We start from the raw sequence: 17,307 nt of genomic DNA on the forward strand, positions 1-17,307 counted from the left end.
AGCAAGAGAAGTACTCCCAAACTCCCCAAACAGGGAAGTTGAAGTTACAAGAAAGGTTTCTAAAAAACCCTTTCCTGTTGCAACAAGCCAGGACAAAGAGGGTGAGAGACAGCTGAAAACTTAACCCTCAAGAGTGAGTGAGGGTTTGTTTTTCTTTTCTCAATGTTTTCCCATTTGATGTAGTCTAGCTAGAGAAGTACCTTTCTGCCACCACACAGAGCCTCCTTACTGAAATATTAGAAGAGCTACAGGAGATCGTCATGGTCTGAGAGTTTTCAAGGCAAGATCCACTATCTGCAGAAGAAACGGCATCAAGGGATTGAAAGGGCTCTGGCAAAGCAGAATATTTATGTTTCAAACTAGTGTAGGAAGTGTAAGAAAAGGAGCCAGTAGCATAGTGGGATGCTTTTTCTCATACATCTTTCAGCCTCTCACATTAGTGAAAGGAAAGGCTTTTCTCTTCATACATTTATTTTCTGTTTTCCAGCGTCATTCTCACCTTTGCCATCACGGCCACCCTCTCCCTCAGTCTTGCAGAGATCTGCAGATGACCTGCAGAAGCAAATTGGAGAGTGGTATTGCAGGCACAGATCTTGCCAGCTGGGACCCAGAGGCTCTCGCCCCTGTCTTACTGCATGTTATTAAATTGGTGTTTCCGTCTTGGCGGTGAAATGACCTAATTATCAGATTGCATTAGTCTCCATCTCTTAAAGTGGCCAAATCTGCTTTGGTTCTCAAGGATTTTATTGCCAGCTGAAAATAGCTTGATTGTATTGTATTTGCAAGAAAAACATGGTCTGGTAGAATCAAAGCAGTCGGTTTCCACAAGATGAGAAGAAATGCTGTAAATAACGTGTTGTGCTTTTTGTTGGTCTCACCATTTCCATGCATGTAAACTGGCATAAATTAGCCTTTCTTCTCTAACCATTAAGTCAACTGGAAAAAAATCACCAGGAAAAGGTGGTTTCCCCATTCACATCAACCCCATGGGGTTTAGACATTAACTGGATCTTTATAGATCTAATGCTGGGATCTCCAAGGAAAAATGAAGCCACATTTGCAATAAAAGGAATGGGTGAATCCAATGGAAATTCCAGAGGTAGTCAGTTCCATGTTCGATAAGACTTGAGAGAGCAAATAAATATATTTTGTACCTTGCAAGCAAATAGGATATACAGATGTGCAGCCAGTGACATGGTTATACTGGATAATACTGTGCTTGTTCATAGAAGGAGTGAAATATGGCATAGGAAATTGAATTGTTTTATATCACCGAGAATAGCGGAATTCACACACCATTCACATTTTCTCTCTTTCTTTCCCAGATACTGTGTGTCCAAAATCTTTGCTGAAGATTTCAGTCTGTCTTATTCAGTCTGATTGTAAAGTCAAACCACCAACTGGTGGCTATATTTTGAAATATTAAAGTAAATGCTTTCAGTCATTGCTACTGCAGATGGTGGATGTGGGAAGCAAGGTGAAGAAATCTCAAAATAATGAATTACAAACAGTAATCCATAGCTAACAGTAACTGTATATAACCAGAAATCCAAAAGCAACCCAAGAAGTTCTGCCAAGGAAAACTTATTTCCAGCACCATATTCCATGTGGTTTGATTCACACTGAATTAAGATGCCTACTTTAAAGGATCTTTAATTTCCAGTTAAACTCTTAGACACAATAAGATATGGCTAAAAAAGAGGGGAGTGAGGGGACACAGATGACACAAGGTGTGGGGAGATCTCCCAGGTCTCAAAAGACACTTACCACTACAGGGTCAAAAACCCTAAAAATGATTAGGGAATGTAAATCTGCCATTTAATGTATACCTTTCACGTTCTTCACTTTCTGGAAGACTTGCTTTAGAAAGACATTTGTATAACCATTTAGTCATCTATTTTCACAGTTTAGGATTATGGATTTTTTTTTATTTTTTATTTTTGGAAATGCAGTAAAGTTGAGGGACATCTAGTATCATTTGTGACATGGCAATGTTGTTTGTTGTTTATTGTAATTCCTCCAGCCCTCAGTCAGCTATGGCAATTTGTCCTCAAAGGCAATGGGGAACATACGTTCAGATTAATGAGAATGACCTTAGAATAAGTGGTAAAACTGCCCAAAGACTTGTATATTAACAAAGCTAATATTTTCCTATTAATCTCTGTAATCATTTTCCATAGTTCCCATTCTTTGGATATCTCAAGGGAAAGGGAGTTAATGGTTAATAAAACTAGCCAGAGTGGTGAGAACATGCCCATGGAGCTGACATAGGGAACCTGACAATTCCTGGAAGGAAAAGGGTTAAGAGCCAGCAACTTACACATACAACACTGTGTGACTACACTTTCATTCTCTTCCTTACAGCTTCAGTTGTTTAGTGTTACTGGCCTGCCAGATTTTCTAAAATCAGGATAGGCTCACGCTCAGCTGAACAGAACAGGGTAAGAATATCTTTGTATTTCTCTGGCTTGCAAATTTTTAGTTATGTGAATACTGTATGGACGCAGGAGGGCTATCAAGGGAGCAGGTATTCACAGGGTTTTCAATGCGTACCCTGCTGTGGGATAGAACCAGTCAAGCCACCTACTCGCTCGGGAGCCCATGTCGTGCTTGGCCACCTTTCAAACGTTCACCTGCAGAGCCCTCTGAGCTCAGAGACGCAGGAACAAAACTTAAACCTCTTTCCCTGGAAGTTCTGAGTCTGATGAGTTGATCCTTGCAAATGGCTGTTAGCCAAGGTGTGAGGGTGGGGAGAGAGCTGCATGTGAAGATGTGTTTCTGGTCCGCTTCTCTGCTCCTGCAGCATCTTGCCCACCAACCCTTCTGGCACAGCAGCGGAGCGCTAAGCAAGCACAGAGGGAGCTTACTTTTAGGTGTTCTGTGCAAGACAAGCAAGGGGCAATGCTACCGGCCCGTGTTTTTCTTAATTCCAGCACTGCTGTAAGAGAAGGGATGAAGTAGAGATCTGATTTGGCCTTTGTCACTGTGTGTGTGCCACTGTAGGTGGAAATGGGGGAAATTTCCAATGGGAAGAGATGGAAATTTTTCATCTTTTCTAAGCAAAATTAACACAAAGTATTTCTGCAACTGTCCTGCCAACCTATTTGTATTACACAAGTTGGTTTACCTAAGTGATTCAGCCTTCACTTTCTCAGGTGATGCCTCGCAGTTCCTGAAGGAAAGATGATGTGAAATAAGTGGGATTCAAGATCTAGAAGTGACAGAGATTACCTCTGTTAAAATCCTACATGGCTTCCCTGCATTGCAATATGCATATTGTATTTCTGTTGATGGTCTTTTTATTATCTATCACTGTATTTTACTGCCAATCACTGTAGCCACTCTAGTGAAAACTGTGCGTTGATAAACTCAGAGGCACCTGGTTTGTGTTAATTAAACACAAACCCTGTGAATTAATTACTGCTCTCCTAACTTTCTTAGATTTTTTAGTCTATTATATTAGCTTAGATAAAAATGTCCTCAGTTTTTTCCACTGGTTTGTACCAGACCGTCAGAATTGGCCTGGACTGCGTGGCCACACGGTAAATGACAACATCAGAGTTTATTTTCTCTGCCGGAAAGCAAATAAACTTTGCTGAAAACAGAGAGTTAGATCATTGGCCATTGTGGAAGGAAAAATACAGAATACAGTAGAAAACAAGCTTGAATTTCCTGAGGAGCCAGCACTGTGCCTATTTACATCACATGCGGAACTCCATCTTGATGGCCGTGGTGCATACTACTCCCTGATAGGAGACCGGGTGACTGGGCCGGCTGTTCCAAAGCATGTCACCTCCAACCGGGCACAGCAATTCCCTCTTCGGCTCCACAGCGGCACCCACAAAGGCCCCAGGACCTCTCACAGCCATGGTCTCGGCATCTTTTCTTCCTTGCTGGAGAGCCTGGCCGGGAGCTGCGCAGCCAGGGCAATCAGGGGAGTGGATCGCTGGCACAAAATGGCTGCCCAGCCTCACTCAGAACTCCCGCATGGCTGGGAAGGAGGTAGACGAATTAAATCAGCTGGCACCTTCCTAAATTTCCCTCAGAACTAAAATTGAACAGATGAGTAAAGCCATACCAAGCTCAGATTGTTGGTTAAGCTTCCTGATATTGTTTTTGACTGATTATTTGGACCGGGCCTTCAAGGCCCACCCACTAAAACACCTCTGTCATTTGAAAAATCTGTCGTCAGAGAGGAAATAATCTTCGGCAAGAAAATGCCACTGCTTCCTTTCTTTTCCTATCGTAATCTTGCGCTGCTTATTTGCTTTTCTGATGTCATTTTGTGCCTCCAGGCTAAATTTTGCCTTTCGCTTGTGCAGACGCAGAGGGAGGGAGGATTCCCCACCCACTTCTGGGCATCCTGAATTAAATTTTGGGCCGAACTGCATGTCCTGTGCTGCTTTGGCCCTTGGAAAGGATGGCCCCAGAAGGAGGCTCCCCCCAGTTTTGTGCTAGTAGATGTTGTGCCTGAGAAGGAATGAGCCATGCACTTCTTTGTAATCTCCCTAATACTTCAAAAGTTGGCTTTGATCCTCTAATATTATTTGAGCTAATGCCCAAACCTTATTAAGCAACCTTGTGACAGAGACTGGAGGGAAAAGGATTGTGCCATTTCTCATCAAGTATTAAAAAATCAGTACAGAAATTCATGAAATGTCGAAGTTGCTGCAGCCCACGGTGACACCATGGCCTGCTGCTGGCATTGCAGGCCCTGGGACTCCAGAGGTTTCCTGGGCCTCTGCTTGCTCTTCCCACGGGAATGGGTTCTGCAGAGAGTAAGGGGCATAGGGGGGCCAGGCTGGCACAAGTCAGCTTGTTGGAGGCATAAAGCAATCCACAGAAACACACTGTCAGACCTCGGCTCACAAAAAGATGGTCTGATTACAGGAAGGCCATGTTCTTTTGCTGAGTCCTGAGACAGAAACCGCCTTTATTCAGAGTAGCACTTAGATCCGTATTTCGCTTTGACCTAATCACACGCTTAACTTCAGAGCTGACTGCCTACCGAGGCCACCGGTAAGGGCTCGGGCAGAGGGAATGCTCTGCACTCAAGTTCTGACTATCTTGGTTTGAAAAAGGCCAGAAATCACATGTCGAGGCAATCAGTTGCAAAGAGTAAAGAGTGAGAGAGGCAGCCAGAGAGACAAAGAGATAAAGAGAATGAACAGAGGCTCGTCATGTCGCTTGTTACAGTACTGGAAGGTGCTTGTGCTCTCTGACAGAAAAGGTGACATAAAAACCTTTGCAAAATAGAGCAGAGCCGGGCACAACGGGATGGCTTTGTTCATCCTTGCTAATGGGATGGCTCCGGTGCTTAGGATCGAGTGCCAACAGCGCCAATCATTCCTGTGTGCTATGTTAAAAAAAAAAAAAAAAATCCTCCAAATTTTCAGAAGTTAGAAATCACCCACCAGCTCAGCTCTCATTATTCACCACCCCTGGTTCTGGCCACCAGCACTGCCAGGTAAAGCCAGGGTGGGTGCACAATAAAGGTGAGCAGGTCTGAAAACATAAGTGAACACTGCAGAGAGCTGTTTGCTTTGCATTATTCACACTCTTCAAGCTCTGGCAAATTGCTTTTCCTCTGACCATACTGTAATTTTTTCAAGCTGAACTGGTTTGGATAGAGTAAATATCTGTTCTGAGTCCTCATTAGAAATTTCAATTGACTTTGAATCTTTTTGGAAGGTCCAGAGAGAAATAGAAGACTTTCAAGCATCTTTGTGCTTTTGGTGTCTGGAAGTGGCTTCTCTCACAGGAGAGAAAAGAAAAGAAGCAGATCTATTTGAGTAATTTAATCCGTATAAGGTAATTTACTACAAGGCAACACTTCAGCGCTCAGTGCTTTTTATTTTCCAGCACACAAGTATCCCTGACCTTGCTCTTTTCTAACCTCAGTTGGGTTTCAGCTAGCTCTGTAAGAAGAAGCCTCCCTAAGGAACAAATCTACAAGTCAAAGTCATGACTTCCTTTGCTCAAAAAAGGATCCAGAATACTGGATCAGCTGTATGTATCTCCTCCCTTTATATGGTTAGGCTGTTCCAGCGCTTTCATCATCTCTGGTAAAATTAGCACTATAGTAATTACCCTGGGCCAAATACACAGCTGGTGAAAGTGCACATATTTCAGAGGGACGAAACTTGAGATGGAATTGGCAGGCGCTGTCCCACTTATTAAGGCAAATGTAAGGAAAGTGATGGGAGTTGTTTCAGTCCCGCATCCACATGTGTAGACATATGCACTCAACATGCAATTCTGCTTTTACCTGCTAGAGCTTTGCACCTAACTTCCTGAGCATTGCCAATGCCAGCATTTCCAAAATCATCCCTCTGCATCTTTGGTACGGACCATACCAAGGGAAGTCTGTGGGGCTTGGTCTTTGTACCAACAGCCATAGATTTGCTGGAGGGTGTGGGGAGACAGCTTCTGGTGTGTAAAGCTGTGCAGGGCTTATGCCTCATGGGGGATTCAGCTAAAATGGGATGGCGAAGGACTATATTTGATGTTTTCACCTGGTACTTCTCCAAAAAGAAGGATAAAATGGGAGGAAAGGGAAAGAGGACCCAGTAAGGCATGGGTATTTGGCCCTCCAAAAGGAGTGGCTGCCACTTCAGGAATGACGCTGTGCCATACCTTCATAAATGAAAGAAATGACAAGGGAAAGGTGAATTTTTTGTCTGTGGAAAATGAGATCACTGAATAGAAGAGGTTTTAATCAGTATATGCAATGACTAATGCAACAACTGCAATAAGGTTACCAGATTTTTTTTCTCTACTCACATCCCACCACAGGTCCCTCTGGAAAGTGTGCTATTGAAATTGGTGGGGTCAGCTTTACTCAACATGAGTAAGGCCCTTGACCTGGGTGGGCAAGGAAGCTTCTCCCTAGAGTACATTCACTAGGGTCTTTTCTGATTTCTATTTGACGATCTGAAATGGGACCTACCCATTTATCCATAAGCCTTATTTTTCACACCCCACTTAGGGCATGCCTATCACAATGAAACACTTATCGGTCAAAATTTGAAAAATTAACAACACACCCAAAAGGCAACTCCACCCAGACAGTGTGCTGGACACCCAGTACAGACATTGCCCTGAGGCACAGCACGCAGCGGCGGTACCGGGGAGGCTTTGGGGCTGTCTCCTCTCTACTGCTGTTTTGTGCGATGGTCACATACAGGCTGTCAGCTCATTTTGGCACCTGGGCTAAGCAGGAATCGTGCCGAATGAACATCAGACCAAAAATAGTTCCTGCCCTGTCAGGCAAGTCTGAGAGACACCCTGTGATCAAAGATGGGGAAACACAAGGAATAAACACAATGCCCAGTAGTCGCAGCGGACCAGCTGCCTGACAGTTGTGGAGCTTCCTACACACGCTGCTGCGAAGGAGGGTTTGAAGAAAGGATGTGAAGGAGAATGATGATATAGATGGTTCAGCAGATGTTTAATTGGAGCTACTCCCATGCGTGAGAGAACGCACGAAGCTGTTCAATGGAAAATGTGCGTTCAGAAGTGGACATGGCACTGAATATGAGATAATTATTAAGGCATTTCTATTTTGGAGTCCTTCTGTGTGTAGCTTTGCATAATAAACGTAGCGTTGCCTTTCTACACGCACACACGTTCCCTGGTCCAAACAAACAAGCAGCTCTTTGCTTCTTGTCACTGATACCTCTTGAAGTAAGTATCTTTGGCCACAAATAGATCATTGCCCTATTTGAAAAGTTCCTAGTGGAGCATGGCCAGTTTTGACTGGCTATATATACCTAAGCTGGCAAATCAAGCAACCTCTCAGCTTTTGCTTCTATATATAAAGAGGAATGATATAGAATAAATCAGCCGGACGGAGCACATGTCGTATCAGTTTTTGTACCAAAACCGTTTACTTTCTGAGTTGGATTTACTCTACTGAGCCTCACAGGGCAGCTTCGGGAAGCTCTAAAGTCCTGTTCCAGGCTTCCCTAGGATGGTCGGGCAGTACCAGGGGCTGGCTGACAACAGGGTAACGCCACCTTTCCTCACACCCTTTAGGAACAGCCGGGACCCCACTGGGGACAGCACACCCGAACCGTTTCCACTCCAGCTGCCTCGGCAGCACCGAAAAGCGGCCCCCTGAGGCAGATCCCCAGGGTCAGGCTGCGGCTGAACGCCTGGACCCCGCCGAGCTCCTGCCCCCCGGCTCCAGCCGCTGAGGCGAGGCCCCGGAGGGGGCCGGGAAGGGACCGGGGGGGCCCCGGCGGCGGCGGCTCCGCGGGCCCCCAGCAGGTGGCGCCCGAGGGCCCCGGCCGGAGCCGCGGCGGGAGCGGGGCCGGGCGGCTCCGGGCGCAGGTGGGCGCCGGGCCCTGGGCCCTGGGTGCTGGGCCGGGGGCTACGAGCCCGGAGCCGGCCGAGTAGGGGCGCAGAACCCCCCAGAACTTCGTCCCAGAGCCTGGGCCCTGCAGCTCCTGGGCCCTTCTGGCACCCCGTTTGTGTACCGAGGGAAGCAGAGCGTGAAGCCTGTGCTGGCTGATGGGAGGCGATATGACGGCTGCCAACAAAGCCTAGCTTTCTAGGGAGCAACAGGAGGTCAAGAAGGAGTTATCCAGTTTTCGTTTCCCCCTCCCGTGATGTCTGTCTGATTTCCCCTTAGTTGTCCCCTCAGCCCTTTGGACTGACCCCAATAAACGGTTTAAATTCACAAAGTTGCCCCGGTGTTGTGATTTTAGGCCCCACGAAAACGTGGACACACATTTTTCAGCCCAGCCTAACCCCTGAATGTTCGTTTTTTTCATTTATATTTGCTTCTGCCGTGCTCCCTCTGGAACCTGGAACCAAAGGTGCTGTCAGTCGCCTCCCCACACAGGCCTCTGAGGCTGGCTGCAGACACCAACTCTTCCTGTTTGCAGGTTCCCAGTTCAAAACCAGCAAAGATTTAAGAGCTAAAAAAAGCTTACAAACAAATTTTTCTTCCCACACAAGCACTGGTACCTGTTATTTCCTGAACTGCGAGTAACCGTGTAAATGTGACACTTCTTCTTAGATGGGCAGCTGGAGTCAGACCTCCTGCACAGTGTTTGAGAAACAAGGGATAAACAAAGGGATATGTATTATGTCCCACATCTGAAAATCAGCCTCACATAAAATATGCACTAAATGATACATGATAATGATACATGATAATGGGGAAGGAAATGCCAGCTGCCTTAATGAATGGTGGTAGGCAAATCTGGAAAAATAAATTATATAATAATCTCTTATTATATTCCCTTTGACATAAACTAATCTTGACCCAGAACAATACTCTTACTCTCCAAAAGAAAATAACTGAGATGCAGCTATAATCACGATACAGGAGTCCAATGCAAACTGGTTTGCGTTTTCTCTTTGTTGTTACAATTTTGCTTCATCTGGTAAATTTTGTGGAGAAGACAAGAACAGAGTGAACTACTTCCAGCTACGGAAAGAAAAGCCAATTGCTGCCCTGGGTGGCTGGGAAGCAGCCACTGAGCTTCCACACAACGCATTGCCTTGCTGCTGAAGATGCATGGAGTATATGCAGAGCCCTGGGCACGCAGGAGGGTGCTCGTACCTCACCTCAGCACCCAGCTCACCCAGCACCTTGCCTTGGGGTGGGTCAGGGGTTAGGTTGTTTTGCTGCTGTGATGATACGTGTGTTACTACTTTTGATGGGTTTCTGAGAGGCTTGCATGCCTTTTTTTTTTTTTTTTTTTTTTTTTGCCTTTTGACCTTGCTCAGCTCTGCAATGGGGATGAATAAAAAGAAAACCAAACAAAAAATCCTTGGAATACATCCTCACCTAGAAATAGCAGATAGATGAGGAAGGTTCTTCCTCCTACTTGCTCAAAACTGCTGTTCACCAGCATACATTAAGTGTCCCTTCTAGGCCCGCTCCTGGGCAAGGTGGGCTGGCCCTGCCCAAGTGCCAGATACAGGGGCTTTGTGTGGTGGGCTCTGCCTTGCACACCTCATTCCCATCTCACCCAGCTGGTGCTGTCAAAGATCCATCATCAGGTGAGGAAATTGCCGGTTAGCTTGCAAGCTCGGAACCCGGCTGCCATGGGTGTGTGTACATCTGCGAGAGGGGCTTTGTGAGCTCACACCTAACAGCAAGCTGTGATGTCTTGAGCCCCCATTCATCAGAGCTCATATTAAGAAGCTGCAACAGAATGTACTTACAACTTTGTGAGTTTGCTCATGATTTGGCATCTTTTAAAGTTAAAAGACTACTCTGTGCCTTATAATTTTTTCCATTGCCTCTTAGCGCATAAGATACAGAAACTTAAAACAGTGACTGAATGGAAGAGAAGTAAAATGTGCTCTCACAAGGTGTGTGGCAGAGGCATGTTCTTTATTTCTGTGTCTTTATTCATAAAAATGCAATGCATGCTTTACTATATATTATAACACATAGTTTTTATACTCTGATAAATGAAATTAAAATATCAAATAGAGAAACCCAGAAAAAGCCAGACGGGTTGAGACCAGTGGTTCAAATAGTATCCTGTCTCCAGCACGGGCTGGTATCAGATGCTGCAGATAAAAGTAGAAGAAACTGTATCGTAGCCTGTTATGAATTAACATGCCCAGGAGAAAAGTTTCTTCCTGACCCTCATCAGTTAGTGGTTGACTTATATGCCAAAGCATACATTACTATACATACGCACGTATTTCTATCTATCTATACCAAGAAGCATGTGACCAAATGCTAAATCAGACTCCTGGTACTTTCACTTACAGGAAAGTCATTCCAAGGAAAGAATTTTCTTCACCGCAAGAGGCTCACACGGTACATAACTGGGAGAGAGAAAGGCAGCTGATATTCACAGCTTAATAAGGGAAACTACCTTTATGAGCAGCACCTGAAATGTGTACCTTTTGAAGATACTTTGGGAATTCTGGTTACATATCTCAGTAATATCTCAGATCTCTGAGTAGCTTTACCTATGTAATTAAGCAAATACTCACACATGTGTAAGTACTTGTAAAGTGACCTAGTTATGCAGACTTCATATTAAACATTCCCTTTTTCTGAAAATCATAGGGTCGTACAAAAACAGGGTTTGAAAGTTCAAGGCAAACCTGACCATTCTGTATCACTCCTGACAGCCACCTAACAAACTCCTGAGAGGCACCAGTACCAAAATTATACACCCCACAGATCTGTCCTGTGCTTTGCCTTCTTTAAGATGGTTTCTACTAATGTCTAACTTCAAACTCTTTGGCTTCAGTTTAAGCCCATGTCCTCCTGTCCTACCCACCAGATAAAGAGAACAGATCATCCCTCTCTCTTGATTTGCAATGTTTGAGAACTCTTTTTCCTAATTCTCTTCTGTCTTCTTTGGACTGAAAGCCCTTCGATTATTTCCCTACTTCCTTACTGATATATTTTCAGTATCTCTGGATTCATTTTTTCCATGTCTTTCCCAAAGTGCAGTGCCCAACATTGAATCAAGTACCCAGCCAAGAGCTTTCAAAGACAGAGTGTGGAAGGATGACTTCACATGTCTCAATGGCTATATTCTATTTTATACAACCTGGATGGTATTTTTGCAATACCATATAAATACTGAGAACCTTACACATTTTCCCACTGAATTTCTTCCCATTTTTAGACTATTTCCCCAATGCTTGCTGGTGCTCAAATCTAGGATACAATGAGATGTTTTCTACTGCAGTTATGGACTGATGGTGGTGATGATTCAGCATATAAAATAGGCTAATTAATGAGCTTAGGAATAGCTACCTCCCCTCAGGCTTGTTAATATATTTGGTTTTATCTAAAGGGATCACATAGGATCCAGAACACAAGTGCTAGCAAAAAAAAGAGAAATGCAAGATACATTAAAATAATGCAGTGATACTACTATATGCAGTAAGTTTCACAAAAGAAAAATAAAACAATCAGCATGCTGGTTTTCTTTTCATTAAATGTGATTAGCTCATAAAAACTTTGAATTAGTCAGCATGATGTGAATGACTCGTCAGACCTAATTTTAGCAGCTTAATGTTAGCCAGCATTTCAGAAACAGTCATCTCCTTCAACAATAAGCAGAGAGGGATGAGCAGTTCCAGGATAAGACCATCCTATTGCCTTCAGCTCCCTAAACACGCAGATTAGGATGGGATGAACTCCCCTGTGAAGACAGAGAAAAAGTTACAGCAGTCACTGAGAGCCTTGACCAGCCTTGACACTTCTTGCTGGCTGAGGTCAGGTGAGATAAATTTCATTTAAGGCAACCACAAATTCAGAGATAAATATTTTTAGGTTAGCGTGATAATTAAACATGATGCAAATTAACTGTAATCATTGGGGGGGGGGGGGGGGGGAACATGATGAGATAATGACAGCGATGTGCAGAGCATGGAAATTCCATGTCACAGGCAACTTCAAAACATTGACATTTTCCCTGTTTTTCCAAATTGAGCTGACAGCTGAGTATGTAGAATTTCTCTGTAAAGGATCATTTTTACAGTCATTTCAGAAGAATAAAAATATTTCATTTTGACAAAATTATGCTGTTTGGTCTCCAGATTGATCCTTTTCCTTTTAAAGAAGCATAATAGACTAAAACGAAAAGCAAAGCTGACATTCTGAAATGAAAAGACATTTAGATTAAAAATAAAAATAAAAATTGCTAAGCTCACTCTAAAAACAGGGTGATCTTTTCTCCAAGGCTTAATATGATTTTGGTGATTTTGGTTTCAAACTTGAGGTCCCATTTTGGTTTCTGAATGGTGCAGATGAGCCAGTTTGGCCAACCCTCCTAGCCATCAGAGCCACATAACAAAATCTCCACGCAGCACCAAGCCAGCTGACGCACTGCATACCTCAAACTGCTGAGGGAGTGGCATTTCTGGGAATGGCTCACGACAAGGAAATGAGAAATCCCACTCACAGCCCTGGGCAGGGTGTCAGCAGGTTTCCGAAGCTACCCAGTAGCACTGGGTTCAGTTATTCTTGCCAGTTTGCTCCCTCCTGCAAAGAACAGCCCCTCAGACTCACCAATGTAACCTCAAGACCGGGGTTTCATTTGAACCGCTAGAGAGGTGCAGCTGGCACACAAGCAATCATTTGCTGTGATGGTGGGGGCATTTCAGAGCCTTCTGGAGGTATTGGGAACTGGCCTTCCAAATAAATCAGGCAGTATTAAAAAACCTGACCCAGAGGGCAAGCTTCCTTGTTCTTGTTCTCTGCCTGGATCATTTTCTATCTCTGGGCATCTCCAACATTGGTCCCTGCAGGGTAATAAAGTTTAGACTAAGTTTGCTCAAGTACAGTAGCTGTCTAGTCAACCCAAATGTAAGCTGCTTTCTTGTGCCAGTACTAATCTGTTACTGATACCCCCGCTAACCATTGTGAAGCTCAGCACTGTGTTGTAATGTAGGCATGCTGTCAGAACGAGGTTTATAATGTAAATAGTTGTGCATATGAGTTCATTGTTTATATTCTAAAAGCTGTGCTGGTAGAAGTTGTTGGAAGTGTTTTTAATTGCAGTGGAAATCTAGATTTGTGATTCCAGTGACAGTCTACTTAAGGTCACAGCTGCTTTCTGATAAGAAACCTCTCCAGAAGGCTGACAGACAGTTGTCACTGGGTCTTCTGGATCTTCACAGCTGGTGATGAGGGCAACTGCATTAAATGACTTCTGGTTTGTACTAAGTGACTTGATCTCCAGTGCTGATGTCTCTGCTGCTTTTTCCAATGTCTTCTCTGTTCGGTTCCATTCTTGCTCTTTCCGATCCAGTTGCATGGCACTGCAGTGAGGAGCATAAACTTCTGTGGTTTCTTCAAACTGTAGGCAATCCACTTTATAGTATTTTTTCTTTACGTGTAAGACATCATTAAACCTATAGCCCCAAAGAATCTCTCTGGGCACGTATGAGCTTCGGGACTGATGGGAAGTTCCTGTTGAATCACCTGTGTAGACAAATGTGACCAAGATTTCAAAGTTGTCCTTGGCCAAAGCTTTCCGGTCCAGACCATACAAGGGGCTATCACTATTGATTTCATGTACTACTGTCACTGGTGTAACGAGTATGATCTGGTCATTCAGCAGCTTCAAGTCCTTGTACTCCATCGTCATTCTCCCTTCCTTGTCTTCCTTGTAGCGCAGCAGCTGAGCTCGTACTGAGCCCTCAACCATGTGGTTTGGTCGGAAATCACCAATGCGCCACATCAGGCAAAATTTGTCATCCCGTAAGCCCACGACAGCATAGTAGCTGAAACGAATGGTCTGAGCTCTTTTTCGCGCTGTGGCCATTTTAGCCAAGGCTGCTCCAATTATGAAGGTGTCGATAATGCAGCTCAGTACAGACTGCAGGATAACCATAAGGATCGCGACAGAGCACTCCTCCGTAACACAGCGGTAACCATACCCAATGGTCGTCTGGGTTTCCAGGGAGAACAGGAATGCTCCTGTGAAGCTACGGACGTTTGCGACACAGGGCGTTACTTCTTCGTCATTGAATAAATCTCCGTGTTGGATTGCTATCAGCCAGAAAACCAGTCCAAAGAACAGCCACGAAAGAACATAGGACAGCGAGAATATCACAAACATATGGCGCCACTTGATGTCCACCAGTGTAGTAAATATGTCCACTACGTAGCTCTCCCATTCCCCAAAGATGTGTTTGAAGTACACATTGCAGCTGCCATCTTTGTGAAGAAATCGCTTCTGCAGTCTTTTCGCCCCCGTTTCAGGGCTGTCTTTACAAGACCCTTTGTAACTGATCTTATTTCCCTGTATGTTTACAGGCCTATAGCAACCACTCTGTTCAGTCATCTTTCTCATGTCTGCCTCGTAGCATCAGTTTACAGAACACACTTGTGGTCCCAGGGGCTATTTGTTTTCTTTGTTCATTGGGAATCTATGAAATAAAAGAAAAAGTTTATTTTTGTTTTTAATTTTGTATGCCAGAGCTCTGTAAAACCAAAACGAAATATACACACTCTGTGGCCATCATGAGCAATTTTCTGAAGAGTACAGACCGTGACATTCATTACACAACATAGCCCAAAAACTTAGAAATTCAGCTAGAAAATCAACAAGCTAGAAACGTCCATATCAATCTTAAAATTTGTTACCTAGATAAAAACAGAAACCAAAAACCTTTGTGGGGACCCCGCTGTGAGTATCTCTTCTAATACTCTGGTGAAGAAGGATTCAAATTGGTATGGGCTTTCACAAACACTCACAAGAATGGCATGAGCTCTCTTAAAGTTAGCCAAATGTTTGAGGTAGTCAATTGTTCCTGTTTGTTGCATGTCTGTTTGTTTTCCTCCATTTGAAGAAGTGCCTAGGAAAACACCCTCATTTATCCATGAGACTTCAGTGGCATGGAGAGACGAATTCAGTGCTAATGTGTTTTCACCAGAAAATGTATTGATCACACAGTCATTCATCATTACTTGCATTTGAGTATTGCCCAGAAAAACCTGGTCATGGAATTGAATTTTATTGAGCTAGTGCTTCAGAGACATATTTGTTCAATTTGTAGAAAAGTATTTACATTTCAAATGAAAAAGAAACCTCTCTGAGGTCCTGGAAATCCTCACAAATAATTCCTTAAAACAAAACAAAACAAAAAAAATCAATCTGGCAGAAAGTATTTACATTTTTATTAATGAATTTGAAACAAACATGCAGTATGCTAATAAAATTTGTGGATAACACAAGTTTAGGAAGTGATGTGAATTAGGAGATTCCTCTGTCAGATCAGAGAAAATAATGGGTGTATTTGCAGATTGCAACCATATGAACTTCAGCAGTATGAAGTGCTTGGCTGTATGTTTAGTGACTAATAATAAGAACTTATGTTAGAAACTGAGACCTCATCAATTGAAATCCAATACAAAAGCAAAGACTTAGCTGAAGTAACCAGATACAGGATGCTTACGAATTATTTGTAGGATACAGCACAGAGAAAAGTAAATGCCTTTTCCTACAGGTCTCCAACTCATTCTACTATATCCCAACCCCTAACACAGAAAACACTGAAAAATCAGAAGTGATAGAGTATATAGCTAAAGCAATTCAAAATTTTTGCCAAAAGTCTAGTTTTTAACTAATATTTTTGGAAAAAAAAAAAAAAAGGCATTTTTTTTTTTGAGGAAAAGCTGTCATTATTCTCCAAAATTGTAAGCTTTCAATGGAAAAATGGCAAGTACTTTTCCCATTTTTAAGCTGTTTTTTTCTGACAAAAGTTCAGATGTAGGTTTACAATGAAGCCAACATATTCATGGAAAATGAATTTACAAAAATGTTTCCCAGTGGTAGTCTTTTTTCTCAGCTCTTCATTCATTTTGCTTCGGTATAAATGACTGCACACAGTTTAAGGCAGAAGAGAGTCAGGCCCACGGAGTGTAATATATATTGGATGGACTAGATTAACAGACCTAGAACTCTTCTCCCATCCAAGGAACAATGACAAGCATGCAAAGACACTATTCCAGAAACACTTAAAAGCCAAACATAGTTTCCATTTCTTTTTTCTTTTCTTTTTTCTTTCTTTCTTTCTTTCTTTCTTTCTTTCTTTCTTTCTTTCTTTCTTTCTTTCTTTCTTTCTTTCTTTCTTTCTTTTTTTTTTTTTTTCAGCACAGAAATGAATGTGACATATGGTGTCGTAGCCTCAGAATGTGGCCTTCATTAAAAAACACAACATTAATGTTTCCAAAAATACTTCTTGGAATACAGTCTTTGGAAACATTCATATGACTTGCTTTACTCATAGCTTTAAACAAACACTGTAGCCTAGTCCATTGACGACTCTTGACCTAACATTTTATAAGTCATATTTAACAACAAACAAAAACTGGAAACTGTTGATTTATTTTTTTAAGAACCTCATAATGTGAGGTGTGAAAATGAAGTAAATTGTAATCAGGAGCCAATATAATCTTAAACAAAAAACATACTTAGGGTTATACTGTTTTTCTTATTAACTGATTCAAAATAGAGTTCCTTGAAAATACTCACAAACACCTTGGGACTCTAAAACAGACTAACCAGTTCACAAAAAAAAAAAAAAAAAAAAAAAAAAAAAAAAAAGGCTACTGAGTTGATTCCACCATCTGCTGTTGCCATCAGCAAATAATCATATTTTAAAAGTGGTATTTTGCTGGCACCATCTTCAAATTTTGCTGGTGCTGGCAACAATGAGAGACTGTCACACATACAGCTATGTGGAAAAGTCCATTCTGATTTTTATGGCAGTCTGTGACACATTGGAGAGCACTTTTGCATCAGGAACTCTGACCCCACTTAGGGTGTCTCCTAAGTACAGGTTGCAGTAACATATAAT

At 42.9% G+C, this 17,307-nt stretch overlaps 1 protein-coding gene across 2 annotated transcripts in view; it reads right to left on the minus strand.

Annotated features, from left to right (window-relative positions):
- Positions 1 to 10,333: 10,333 nt before the first annotated feature.
- The window catches only part of KCNJ16 (potassium inwardly rectifying channel subfamily J member 16), a 34,737-nt gene continuing 27,763 nt past the window's right edge, over positions 10,334 to 17,307 (minus strand). For both annotated transcript variants that reach the window (XM_082774850.1, XM_082774851.1), the window contains exon 2: positions 10,334 to 14,874. In XM_082774850.1, coding sequence (XP_082630976.1) covers positions 13,509 to 14,798 — 1,290 coding nt within the window. In that variant the 5' untranslated portion in view covers positions 14,799 to 14,874 and the 3' untranslated portion in view covers positions 10,334 to 13,508. The remainder of the gene's footprint in view (positions 14,875 to 17,307) is intronic.

The sequence above is a fragment of the Aythya marila genome (assembly GCF_965140915.1).
Source record: "Aythya marila genome assembly, chromosome: 18".
NCBI lineage: Eukaryota > Metazoa > Chordata > Aves > Anseriformes > Anatidae > Aythya > Aythya marila.